We start from the raw sequence: 13600 nt of genomic DNA, 5'->3' as shown, positions 1-13600 counted from the left end.
CTTTTATTACTCGGAATCGAAAGTAACTTTATAGTATGATGATGTCATGTACTTGGCTTCTCCATTCGCGTTGGCGAAGTTCGAGAGGAAATCCTTCGCGATTGCTGTCGGCTTCATCACAACATCAAATTGGATCCCGGATTCGCATAACGCCGCCGATCAATTACGCGCATAGCCACGAAAACACAACGCCAATTAATTACGCGCAGAGCCTCGCGAGTGAGGGTTTAGGTCAGGGAAGAGGGCGGGAGAGAGAGACTTGGCGGTAAATGAAGGTCGACGGGGATGGGTTTCTGGCGGGAAAATGCGAAGGAGAGAGACGGTGAGCCGCGATCCGGTGTGCGCGGACGCATTTTAGTCGGCGAGCCCGTCGCCTTTGAGCAACGGTCCTGATTCATCCTCAGTTTCCGGCCTCGAGCCCATTTGTCGGGCGGAGCCTTACCTGAACAGTGACAGTTCAATGAGAAATGAAAAAATAAGCCACATTTTCTCGTTAAGGCCTGCGTTTATATTGCTTATAATCATTAATCAATAAAAATATTTTTATTACTAATAATTTTATGTCTAAATATTTTCATGAACAATGAAAAATATTTTCCACTCATTAATTCTTTTAAGCGATTATTTAAAAATATATATTTTTCAAATTATTCTTTTTCCACGAAACAAACACACTCAAAATTATTGTATTCTCACGTCGTGCTACGATGCTGCATTATAAACTCATTAAACATGAATCTAATAAGTTAACCCCAAAAAATGCTTTATATATATAATGTTAGGTTACTTGATTATTTTATTGTGCCAGCCAAAAATCCACATTTTGAGGGGAACACCCTTTCCACGGATATCTAGTTTTTCAAGATCGCCAATAAATTTGGTGCACCGATCTTTTCACCGAATTGATTTTACAAATTTTAAGTTTAGATTGGTAATGAGAAAAACTATTACTTTGGCCATGCGTTGTCGTGTTTTAGATCATACAAGTAACAAACTTTTAATAAGGGGCAAAAGGAATGGAGGGTCTTATAGCAAGAGTAGTTCGGGTCGAGGTGAGTTAGAAGACAACCTCGGCCCCGTAACGCACGATGTCCATTAAATCCTCCGCAAGTTTTCTATTACGTCATAGCACATGTCGGTATAAGCTCACATTAAGACCTTGATTTATATTAATGTAAAGATGATCTTTGTTGGGTCTTAGCTTTATGCTCTCAAAGCGCGCACGACACATTCAGCCTTTCCAGAGCGCCTAAATTAAGGTTCACTTACCAATGTTTTAGCCTACTCGTTTGCAGCTTGCTTTGTAGCTATATCTTACCGTCACCATTAACAGTAACATAGCAATCCTGGCATTAACAACATAGCAACCTTGGTGCTGCCAGTCGCAGCAAGTAGTGATCATTCACGCGGAATGACCGGCCAGGAAGGAAACACTCTTCTATCCTCAATTCTCAGCTTCCTTTTTTTCCTTCCTTGAGAGTGGCACGAGAATGTAACTTCTCATTTATAAGTCACCTGCAAATCCACAAAAGATAAATGAGTACAGGCAGTTCGGGCACTTAAAAGAGAGAAGGGAAAGAAAAACATAAACCAGAGAAGCAGGGCAACTGTTGCCTGTAGCAAAAGGGGGCAACCTTCAAGCATGGCGTATGGTATCTCTCATAAACTGAGAACTTTCAATCAACTCTACTTTTCTTCTCAATACTTGATTTGCTGAGAATTAGCACACCAATCACTATAAGAAGTGCACCTGCAAACCACTAGGAACGGGACTTTATGTGAATTTCGTGAAATCTGCATTCACAGACTAAGTGGAGTGAGAATCTCAAAAATCATTGCCTCCTTTCAATCACAATTTCACAACCATATCACAACCATAATGCGAGTCAAGATAGCAATGATTAAACCTAAACTCAAGTCATTATCAGGAACTAGGAAGTACTCAATGCCTTTTATCACAGGCTGGAGACTAAACCAAGAATCCCTGAACAACAGGTTTGCATGAAGCAAACTAGCTCTGTTCTTTAGCAACCACATTGATCTCAGAAGCTTTCATCTGAAATATAAAATCCTTCTCCATGCTGTTGTTCCCCACTTATGATGGCATAATTACCCTCAATGCATTCATGAGATAATAAACTCGGAAGTTATCTATTGCATAATTTGACTCCCAACTTTTGGCCTATTTGCCACTTTCAAGATTACCAGTTCCGATTCCATAGAGAGAATTCTTCTCTTGAGGGAACTAAATGCAGTCGTGATATTACTTGTGTACGTGAAAAAAACTTTTGATAGTTCCAGGTATAACAATAAGAGCTCGCCTCTTGTTTTAAACACAATAAAAAATCAAACCTTGAAGTACATAACTTTGCAGAACAGGGCAGGAAAATAGTTAATCAAAGTACCTGGTATCTCAATGACTCATCAAATAAAAAGAACCCAGCTAATCCAGAAGCGAGGAAATTTGTCGAGAAGTTCGTAACTGTGGCTTGAAGAGATGAGAGACTCTTTAGGCTGTTGACATAACATCCCCAAATCGTAACAATGAACAGTATGACAAAACCATACTTAATGACCTGCTAACAAATTCGGATCTCTGAGTGTTAGTCCAGGAAAAATATGTCCAAGTTCATGAACAGCACAATTTATTAACAACACCAATCTAACAGCAACAGTTACTGGAAAAATTTGTCACAATGATGTATCATGACAGAATAAATGCTTAACTGTGCATCTTAGATAATCAGTAAACACATGAAAATATCACTAGACAATCTGCTCCAACAGTCCAAAGAAATGGAGGAAGAAGAAGAGGATGAGGAAGAGATTCCTGTCAAATAACAGGCTTCAGTGCAGTGCAGTGACCAATCATTGTCAAGTCCTAGGAATCTAATTAACCGGACTCAGACATTGAAACTTCTCCCTCACAAAGAGAAACAAACATCTACTTCTTTTCACGTAATTCTGCCAGGGAATGACGACTTAACATTTAAGGTAGATACAACCAAATGAACTCCATTCATGGTAGAACTTAACTAGTTTGCTGCTAAAGCACCAGATCTCAGACTGAGTTGACTAGGAAATGCTGACATCCCCGGCTAATAACACTGCAAACAACAGATGCATGTACCCACTGGGAAAAAGAAGAGCAACAGTAAATAATCAAATGATGCTTCTCTATGATCTCTCTCTTTGCAATTCTTCTTCATCCCGGTGAAGATATAAACCTGACAGATACCAATCTAGTCTGCAAAGCTCACATTCGAGAAGATGCTTGTACAATAGTTATCGCTTCTAAATATCCGGTCTGCGTTCTCCGGATGCCCCAAAGCCACCCGGCCCACCTGCTAGGTGTTCGGCACATTTTCTACTTCCTATGCTATCTTCTTTTAAATTTCACCAAAAGTCTCTGTCCGCATCCCCATCTCATAAACCAAGATTTTGCACGAATTTCCTATGCTTGTCCCCTCCACTTTCGAAACTCTCCTCTGCTACTGAGCAGGCGTCGACCGATTGCCACAACAGGCCGCTCGGATAGCTTCCAAGCTTCCCTCTCGGTAATTCAACTACTCTCCGCAGAAGTAGTAGAATTGGTAGGACCTTTCCTTAATTAGAGCTCCCGCTAATCCTCAAACAACCAAAAATTGGACGTATTGCCAAGATTGCACCGGCTGAAGCTCACATTGCGCCATAAGAACGTCGATTGCTTCAGCCGGAGATACATTAGGGAAACGGTCCAACACACACGCCAGATTTCGATTTGCATTAGCTGGAAGGATAGCACAGAGTGACCGAAGTATGTCCAGAATAAATAAATGGCTTACTTAGTGTAGGGCCAAGGGAGATACCTGAGTGAGATCTTGGTAAAAGGAGGGATTGTAAAGCAAGATATTCGATTATGTGACGAGCACACCTTCAATCACGATGCAGCGAATGTGCGAAACTAGGGGCCAATCTTTCCCTTTCTTCCGCTGGCATCTTTTCGCCAGCATAGGGCACTTATTGATAAATAGATTGGAAAGGGAGGATGACAAGCCCTCCGCTGGCATGGATCGAAGATTGAAGCAGAAATCTATGCGAAATTCTTTGAGAGAAGTGAGGTGGTGGAGCCCTAAGTTATCCAGTGATTTTAGACCCGTAAAATAAATCGACAGAGAGGTAAGAGAAGTAGGCAGAATTTGTCCCTCTTTTGGGAAGGAATGGAGCTTAGGACATCCGATAATGGAGAGGTTTTCAAGGGAGCTCGGGCTATGAAGCGCTCCGGAGTTCGGGGACGTCGATTCTCAAAGAAAGAGATATGCAAAGAGGTAAGAGAGGTTGGCGGAAGCCCTATCTCGAGGGAATGACTCGATATTTTTCTGTTCCCCAATGGAAAAAGTTTCAAGAGAGCATAGCGATTGAAGACCCCAATCCTTGCGGCCAGTGATGAGCTTATCACAATTAGAGAGTGAAAGCGCGACCAACTTGGAGGATAAACCCCTCTCGGGAAATGACTCGAGTTGTGGACATAAGGATATTGTCAGTGACCGAAGCGAAGGAAGGAGAGCCTGCATGTTTTCTGGCAGATACTTTAGATGATGGCAATTATGCAACTCTAATGAAGTGAGGGATGGGGCAGCCAATCCTCCCGCAGGGAAAGATCTAAATTCAGGGCAATTACAAATGGCCATCGAATGGAGAAGAAGTGATGAACCGTCTGAATTTGCAAGATGTTCCAAAATTTTAATCCCCGACAACTGAATATCTTTAAGTGAGGGGAAAATTTCCAGAGGAAAGGATATAAGTGTATCGCAGCTCCACTCCAAGTTTAGATATTGGAGAGATTCATGGCATCTGTGCAGTGGCAACTCTATTCCAGGACTGTCTTCAAGATTAGGTCTTGTCATGGTAGGAGGAAGAAACCTCAAGGGAAGGGTTGAAAGTCTCTTGATTCTCATATCTCGTAACTCGGTGCCATTTAGGAGAGGCTCAACTCCAAGAAACCTTTCCACAATCATCCAAATTGATTTTACGGAGAAGTGGTGCAAATGGTAGAGAAGACGTTAGCTGTGGGCACTTTTCAATGGACAAGGCTGTTAGAGAAGGGAGATGGTTGGGTAAACCTCCACTCAACTCAGGGCAATTTCTAATACAAAGCTCCTGCAGATGTGCAAAGGCAAGACCTCCCGTCTCTATTGCAAAAGAAGCCCACTCTTTCCAGCTGCACATGTCAACAAATTCCAAGTACTTAAGTGACTGAAAAGGTATACAGTTGCTACCATTGAATTCAGTACCCACACTCCTAACTCCATCAAATCCTTTGATTATCAACTTCTCCAAAGATGGTAGCTGTCCTAAAGGAGGCAATGACACACAGTGCTTGCAAGATTCAAGACACACGACTGACATATTAGAGAATGAACCATGTCCCACCCAATCGGAAAATGACCTACCACTATAGAAATTAATGGCAAGCTCTCTCAAGTTCCAATGAGGTTGCAGCTTGTCCAATATATTTAAGCAATTTTGGTGCATAATATTGTTATCATAAACCCATTCCAGTACTAACTTTTTCAAGTACCTCTTTCCCTTCAAATTGACTATCTCGGCATCTCGGTAACTTTCAACATTCTGCAAACCCTGTATGGAGAGTGTACCCATAAGATCCCTTAGCTCCCCTAGCTCCCTAACCCTGGTCCCACCGTTTTCGGTCACCACGAAATTAGTTAATATCTGCAAATTCTTCAGTCTGTTCATCCCCAACGGCATTCTCTTCAGGGATGTCTTCCTTATATCAAGATGACGCAGACAGGTTAGGCTGCCCATGTTGCTCGGTAACTCAATGAGAGACTCACAGTAAGCAAGAATTAAGGTTTGCAAGTTGTATAGAGCTGTAATTGTATCAGGCAATCTGATTAGACTATCATTATTGGAGAGATTCAAATAGCGCAGATGCTTCAAACATCCAATTGAACTGGGCAACGTACAGATTTTCTGATAATGAGACAAAGATAGCACCCTTAACCGTCTCAGGGTCGGCAACAGAACATGCAGTACCTCATCAGTCAACAAATTATACTCGTAAAATCTCTCACGACCCACATTTAGCGGCAGGAAAGTACGCAAATTCATTGTCCCGGCTAACACTCTGAATCTAGAAGCGACATCATATCGAGTTCTTACAAATGACAAATGGCGAGTGCTTGAGGACACGTGGTGTGCATTGCCTCCGTCCAAGCTAAAAAAAGAACGACCAGCTACATATCTTGCTAAGTCATTGACCAGGCTAAGTCATTGACCAGGTCATGCATCGAAAAGCTCGATTCGACATCGCTTACTTCCAGGTCATGCATCGAGAAGCTCGATTCGACATCACTTACTCTATGAAGCAAAGATCTAGACACAAGATCATCGAAGCACCGATCACCTACTTGCTCTAATGTCCTGTCGTTAGGTTGTTCTATCAAGCCCTCAGCCATCCAAAGTAAGATCAGCTGGTCCTTCTCATATATACAATCCTTTGGGAAGACTGAACAATAGGCAAAACATCGTTTCAGTTGTGGAGGAAGGTAATGATAACTTAACAACAACGCAGGGAGAATTCCATTTGGTCCAGGCGCCAAATTCCAAATATAACTCTCTGCAATACTTTCCCACTCCCTGATATCAGACTCACAGCGTAACAAGCTACCTATAGTCTTCAGCGCAAGTGGCAATCCATCACATCTCTTTACAATTCTTCGCCCGATTTCTTCAAGTCTCGTGCGCGCCTCGAAGTTTTGCTGGTCAAACGCATGTTTTGCGAACAAGTCCCAACATTCCTCGTCTTGCAACTTCCGTAAAGGGTATGTCGAGACGGCACGAGCAACCGATGCGACCCTCTTATTTCGTGTCGTCACGATGATTTTGCTGCCTCTTGCTCCATAGATAAAAGGAACTAGGAACGCATCCCAAAGATTTGAGTCCTCATTCCAAACATCATCCAACACCAATAGGAATTTCTTCCCTGTCAAGAAGTTCTTCAGTTGGAGCTGAAGCTGGTTGAGATTTTCAGTCTCCTTCTTAGATGAGGAGGAGAACTCCTCGAGAGCCGTCGCCGTCAGCTTGCAGATGTCGAATTGGTCGGACACGCAAACCCACGCCCTCAACTCGAAACTCCCCTTCACCGCACCATCGTTGAACACGAGTTGAGATAGCGTGGTCTTACCGACACCGCCCATCCCAACGATGGCCATCACGCTGGTGTTCTTTTCGCCCCGATCTGACAAGAGCAACTGGATCACCGCCTCCCTGTCCTTTTCCCTCCCGAAAACTCCCGATTCGTCGACCAACGAAGTCGTCACTCTAGGCGTCCTCTCGCGAATAATTTCCCCTAGGCCCAGCACTTCTCTCTGCTTCACTACGCTCTCCAATCTCTCCAGAACCCTCTCTAACTCATCCCCCAATTTACTCCCACGAGCGTCTGCAGCAAAGCTCCAGACCTTACAAACGAGAGCCCGAGGCTCGACCCCGGCTTCGCGCTTCACATCTTCAGTGGCGATCTCGTCGAACAGGTCGTCGGTGTCGTACACGGCGTCCTTGAGCTCGTCGAGCCACTTCCTGACGTGGTCGTTGGTCATCTGCTTCTCCTCCGCGTCGTCCAGCACGGCGTTCGCGGACAGGAGCGCGGCCTTCAGCTTCTGCAGCAGCCTCCCCTTGCCGAGCTTGCGCGACCGGAAGAAGTCGACGACCTCGCGGGAGGCCATCCGGTCGAAGAGCACCTGGAGGAAAGCCGAGAGAAATGCCCCGCCGACGAGCGCCCCCGCCATAGGGAATTTGCAAATTTGGAAGAATTTTGAAGAAATGCGGAGTGGTCAACGCTAATTTTCCCTTTTTCTTTTTTTCTTCTATCTAACATGGCTTTAAGCCGACGCTGCTGTCTCCTCCGTTAGATTCGATTTGCTTAGAACCTGCTGACCGTCCGATCTGCACGTTAGGTTTAAATCCTTCGCCCTTTATCTCTCCTTGGACTTTTCATCAAATTTCATGCCCTCGTTCCCACGGTGGGTCACGGGACGAGAACTTGAAGCAAAAACAAGAAAGAATTTAAATTTTTTAACGAGAATTAAATTTTTTCTTCTTCAACGAGTCGATTTATGAAACCGCTCGTTTTCTCAAAAATCAATAATCTAATGAAAAAATAAATTTAGAATTGATCTTAAGTCACATACCAATCACTAAATTTATATTACACATAAAATTGGTTGATTTTGATTCGGATCATTTTTTACTCAACCCTCAACTTACCAGTTTGCCGGATCTAATTTTGGCACGCTAAAACAAATGATTCTTTATTAAAGATAGATTATTCACAAATCGAACAACCGTTAATGCAATTTGCAAATTTATGGAAATATAGCTAGTCAAGCATATAAGAGTACTTCACGCTCCTTTAATAATCTTGAGCTCGTGTATTCTCATGAAAGATGACCTTGTAAAATATTTCTCCATGTCAAAACGAGGCACGCAGATCAATCGAATTGAAGTCAATCATAAGTTTGGTGGCCCAACGACTGCCAAGCCAACAAAAAGCCTATAGCACAAAACAATCTATCCTAATCAAGCAATTTAGTTTTGCCTAATTATTTAATAACTTTATGGTTAAATTTAATATTAGTTACATCGTGCTCCTAAGCAAGGACTCAACATGTAGCTAGCTAAAGTCATATGTTATAAATGGATTGTGAAGAAGAGATTGGTGAGTATTAGTAATGCACATATATAATGTATTAATTGACGATCAACAAATAGGAAAACACACCCACCCATGGGCAGCGCGGATGGTATGCATACTCTTTCTCATCACCGAGGTCGAGGGTTTGAACTCTCTCATTGCATTTTATGACTTAACTGGGGGTCTTAGGGTGGATTACTAGGTCATCTTTTCGAGGTTTTACATCTAAATAGTGACTTGCGACGACGTCCAATAGTGCCATCGGGCAGGGCGGTGTGACCCCATAACGGCTCCTCAGTTACCAAAAAAAAAACAAAACAAATAGGAAAACACATGGATAAAAATTGGTAATTTAATGGATTTGAGTGTATTCCCCGAGAAAAAGTCCCTTAACCATTATTCATGTACCGGTTCTTCCATTAAACTGAGTGATTCACCTACTTTCAATGGATTGAGTGGAGATCATTTTTTTTGTTCAATCTTTTTAACTAAAAGGACTCATCAAAATATTTAGACACTGATTAGTCACGAGACCCTCTTGATTATCACTTTATTATAGGCTACTATTTCTTTCTAAGTATCTCGCTTATCTTATAGCATAACAACAAATAGACCATCATCACTCCATCTAGCACGAAAGTTGAATATCATGCTTTCACTAATACGACATCAAAATTATTGTATTTGCAATGTTTATTAGAGGGCATATAGGTGTCATCTAAACGGCGGAATAATTATTTATTGCAACAATTGAACCCAAAAAGTCGTACAGTTTAACAATTTCCCGATCTTTTCGCCAAATTGATTTTATGAATTTTAAGTTTAGGTTGGTGATGAAAAAAGCTATTATTTTCGCCGCACATTGTCATGTTTCAAATCACACATTTAACCGAGTTTTTTGAGGAAAAGCTATTATTTCCTTTACCACGATAACAATATAACAGCATGATTTCATCTATAGAGCCACATCCATGGATATATTTTTGTTATCCAATTATAGCAATGAGTACCACACGCTATAACGTAATTACCTTTTCGACAAAGTAATTGAAAGATCCAACTCGCGTATTTCTCTTTTGTCAAAGCAGAAATTGAAAAAAAAGGATCTTTTTCTCGATAAAATTTCAATTATACAATAAAATCAATTTTTTTTCATATTTTATAAATTAATAAAGAGCAAAAAGAATGGACGGTGTTAAAGAAAGAGCAGTTCGGGGTAAGTTAGAGGACGACCTTGCCCCAGTAATGCCCGATGTCCATTAAATCCTCCGCATTCAAAAAAATAAAATAAAAATTATAGCACATGTCGGCGTAAGCTCACATCAAGGCCTTGATTTATATCAATGTAAAGATGATCTTTTAGCTTAACGCTCACGAAGCGCGCACGACGCATTCAGCCTTTCGACAGCGCCTAAATTAGGGTTCACTTACCAATGTTTTAGCCTACTCGTTTGGCATGGTGAAAAGGTAGCATAGGATCCCATCTCTAAACACAAATCTGTCTTCTTTGCAGCTTGCCTTGTAGCTATATTGTATAGTCACCATTAACAGTAACATAGCAATCCTGGCTTAGCATCCTCGGTGCTGCCAGTCACGACAAGTAGTGATCGTTCACACGGAATCACCGGCCAGGAAGGAAACACCCTTTATATCCTCAATTCTCAACTTCATTCTCCTTTCCTTGAGAGTGGCACAAGAATGGAACTTCTGATCTCTACTAAGTCACCTGCAAATCCACAAAAAAAAAAAAAAATGAGAACAGGCAGTTCGGGCACTTAAAAGGGAGAAGGGAAAGAAAAGCATAAACCAGAGCAGCAGAGCAACTGTTGTCAGTAGCAAAAGGGGGCAACCTTCAAGCATGGCGTACGGTATCTCTCATAAACTGAGAACTTTCAATCAACTCTAGTTTTCTTCTCAATACTTGATTTGCTGAGAATTAGCACGCCAATCACTATGAAAAGTGCACCTGCAAACCACTAAGAACGGGACTTCATGTGAATTTTGTGAAATCTGCATTCATAGACTAAGTAGAGTGAGAATCTCGAATCACTGCATCCTTTTAATCACAATTTCACAACCATATCACAACCATAATGTGAGTCAAGATAGCAATGATTAAACCTAAAACTCGAGTCATTATCAGGAACTAGGAAGTACTCGACACCTTTTATCGCAAGGTGGAGACTACGCCAAGAATCCCTGAACAACAGGTTTGCATGAAGCAAACTAGCTCTTTTCCTTGGCAACCACATTGATCTCAGAAGCTTTCATCTGAAATATAAAACCCTCCTCCATTTTATTATCCCCGTTTGTGATGGCATAATTACCCTCAATGCATTCATGAGATAATAAACTCGGAAGTTATCTATTGCATAACTTGACTCCTAAATTTTAGCCTACTTGCCACTTTCAAGATAACCAGTTCCGATTCCATAGAGAGAATTTATCTCTCGAGGGAACTAAATGCAGTCATGATATTACTTGTATCAGTGAAAAACACTTTTGACAGCTCCGGCTGTAACAATAAGAGCTTGCCTCTTATTTTAAACACAGTAAAAATCAAACCTTGAAGTATATAACTTTGCAGAACAGGGCAGGAAAATAGTTAATCAAAGTACCTGGTATCTCAATGACTCATCAAACAAAAAGAACCCAGCTAATCCAGAAGTGAGGAAATTTGTCGCAAAGTTCGTAACTGTGGCTTGAAGAGACGAGAGACTCTTTAGGCTGTTGACATAACATCCCCACATTGTAACATTGAACAGTATGACAAAACCATACTTAATGACCTGTTAACAAATTCAGATGTCTGGGTGTTAGTCCAGGAAAAATATGTCCGAGTTCATGAACTGCACAATTTATTAACAACACCCATCTAATGGCAACAGTTACTGGGAAAATTCATCGAAGATGTATCATGACAGAATAAATGCTTAACTGTGCATCTTAGACAATCAGTAAACACATGAAAAATATCTTTAAACAATCTGCCCCTACAGTCAAGAAATGGAGGAAAAGGAGTAGCATGAGGAAAAGATTCCTGTCAAATAACAGGCTTTAGTGCAGTGCAGTAACCACTCATTGGTCAAGTCATAGGAATCTAATTAACTGGACTCAGACATTGAAACATTTTTCTCGCAAAGAGAATCAAACGTTTAAGGTAGATACGACCAAATGAACTCCATTTATGGTAGGACTTAACTAGTTCACTGCAAAAGCACCAGATCTCAGACTGAGTTGACTAGGAAATGCTGACAACCGCAGCTAATGACACCACAAATAACAGATGCACTTACCCACTGGGGAAAAGAAGAGCAACAGATTCTCTGTTTTCTCTCTCTTTGCTATTCTTCTTCGTCCCAGTGAAGATATAAACCTGACAGATAACAACCCATTCTGCGAAGCTCACATTCGAGAAGATGCTTGTACAATAGTAACCCCTTCTAAATATCCAGTCAGAGTTCTCCGGATGCCCCAACCCCGCCCCGCCTGGCCTGCCTGCTAGCCTGCTAGGCGTTGGCGCGTTTCCTATTTCCTATGCTATCTTCTTTTAAATTTCACCAAGAATCTCTGTCCACATCCCCATCTCATAAACTGAGATTTTGCACGAATTTCCTAAGCTTGTCCCCTCAACTTTCGAAACTCTCCTCTGCTACTGAGCAGGCGTCGCTGATTGCCACGACAGGCCGCTCGGATAGCTTCCAAGCTTCCCTCTGGGTAATCTATTCAACTACTCTCCACAGAAGTAGTAGGATTGGCAGGAGCTTTCCTCAATTAGAGCTCCCGCTAATCCTCAAACAACCAAAAATTGCGCCACGCGACGTCGAGTGCTTCTGCCGGAGATACATTAGGGACACGGCCCAACACACACGCCAGATTTCGATTTGCATTAGCTGTAACGATCGCACGATCTCGAGTGACAAAGCAGAACGGCGGGGGACAATCACGAATTAGCTCGCACGGACAAGCGCGCGGATGAGGTTGGGTTACCTGAGAGGAGAAGAACTTGGCGGAGATGGCGGCGAGAGCGGCCATGAATCCGGCAGCGATGGCCCACGCGTAGCCTCTTCCGATGCGAATCTCCATCGCAGCCTCGCAGGTCGTCGAGATCTGTTACAGAACGGAAGATGATGAATGGTTTGCAACGGATCGGAAAATTTTCCCGGAGAAAGCTGGAGAGGGGAAGAAGGGTTTTCCCGGGAAAACATGAGAGGAAGAAAATCAAGTCGGGTCGGGTGAACGGCGGGTCTCTCACGGCCCAAGATGAGGATCGATGGGCTTCATAAGGGTATGGGCTTTCAAAAATAAGTATAAATTTGACTTCTTTCTCCTGCTTCTTTCTATTTCCTCTTGTTTTTGCCCCCATATTTTGGGCTTAAGTATCTTTGGGATGCAACTTAAAGGTTTAAAGTATTTTTCATCAAATCTTGCTCTCACTTCATATTTTCTCAATGCGGGCGTGTCACAGGCACGTCATGCATTCACGATTAAAAAATAATCACTCCGAAAACAAAAAAGTCTTAGGCTTTTCGCACTCAGAAAAATTTCTTGCCATCTCCCGTCCATTTAACAAAGTTGGTGTAGAAGCAAGGAGGGGACAATAGGTGGACGACAAAGCCGGCGAGCTTGGCAGTGATGGGGATCTTCAGCAATAAGAATATTTTATGGTATTTAACTGAAATTTAAAAATGAATTGAAAATTATATCATTTAGAAAGAAAAACTTGATTTTATTTTCCTAAAAAGTCATGCACTATTCATAGTATATAAGAGATACCCAACTGCGTCCTGGCGGCATGAGCATTATCCAAGCAACGGTATCAAGGACTTGGGCATAGATACCTAGGTCTTTGGCACGGTCTTGAGGGAGGTTGGCTGTTAAGGGAGCTTGGGAGCTAGTGACTTGGGT

The 13600-nt window shown here is 42.1% G+C and overlaps 2 protein-coding genes across 10 annotated transcripts; both read right to left on the bottom strand.

Moving 5' to 3' along the window:
- Positions 1 to 1091: 1091 nt before the first annotated feature.
- Positions 1092 to 12903, bottom strand: LOC104456688. 9 transcript variants are annotated; one of them, XR_005545755.1, is made up of 4 exons: positions 12683 to 12902; positions 11311 to 11481; positions 1592 to 1760; positions 1092 to 1515 (listed from the first exon to the last, which is right to left on the bottom strand). XR_005545755.1 is itself a non-coding variant. In XM_018860728.2 (4 exons), the coding sequence occupies exons 1-3, from the start codon at positions 12776 to 12778 to the stop codon at positions 1677 to 1679; spliced, it is 351 nt and encodes a 116-aa protein (XP_018716273.1). In that variant the 5' UTR covers positions 12779 to 12902; the 3' UTR covers positions 1092 to 1515; positions 1635 to 1676. The 9 variants fall into 9 exon arrangements, 5 of the variants coding, with proteins under 5 accessions (XP_018716273.1, XP_010069844.1, XP_010069846.1 ...); XR_005545756.1 differs by having other exon boundaries at positions 1615 to 1760; XR_005545758.1 differs by having other exon boundaries at positions 1592 to 1750; positions 12683 to 12900.
- On the bottom strand, positions 6083 to 7820 carry LOC120287600 (putative disease resistance RPP13-like protein 1). Its single transcript, XM_039300526.1, has one exon. The coding sequence runs from the start codon at positions 7785 to 7787 to the stop codon at positions 6249 to 6251; it is 1539 nt and encodes a 512-aa protein (XP_039156460.1). The 5' UTR covers positions 7788 to 7820; the 3' UTR covers positions 6083 to 6248.
- Positions 12904 to 13600: the final 697 nt, after the last annotated feature.

This window comes from Eucalyptus grandis, chromosome 8 (genome assembly GCF_016545825.1).
Source record: "Eucalyptus grandis isolate ANBG69807.140 chromosome 8, ASM1654582v1, whole genome shotgun sequence".
Classification (NCBI taxonomy): Eukaryota; Viridiplantae; Streptophyta; class Magnoliopsida; order Myrtales; family Myrtaceae; genus Eucalyptus; species Eucalyptus grandis.
This window is presented reverse-complemented; position numbering and strand designations above follow the sequence as displayed.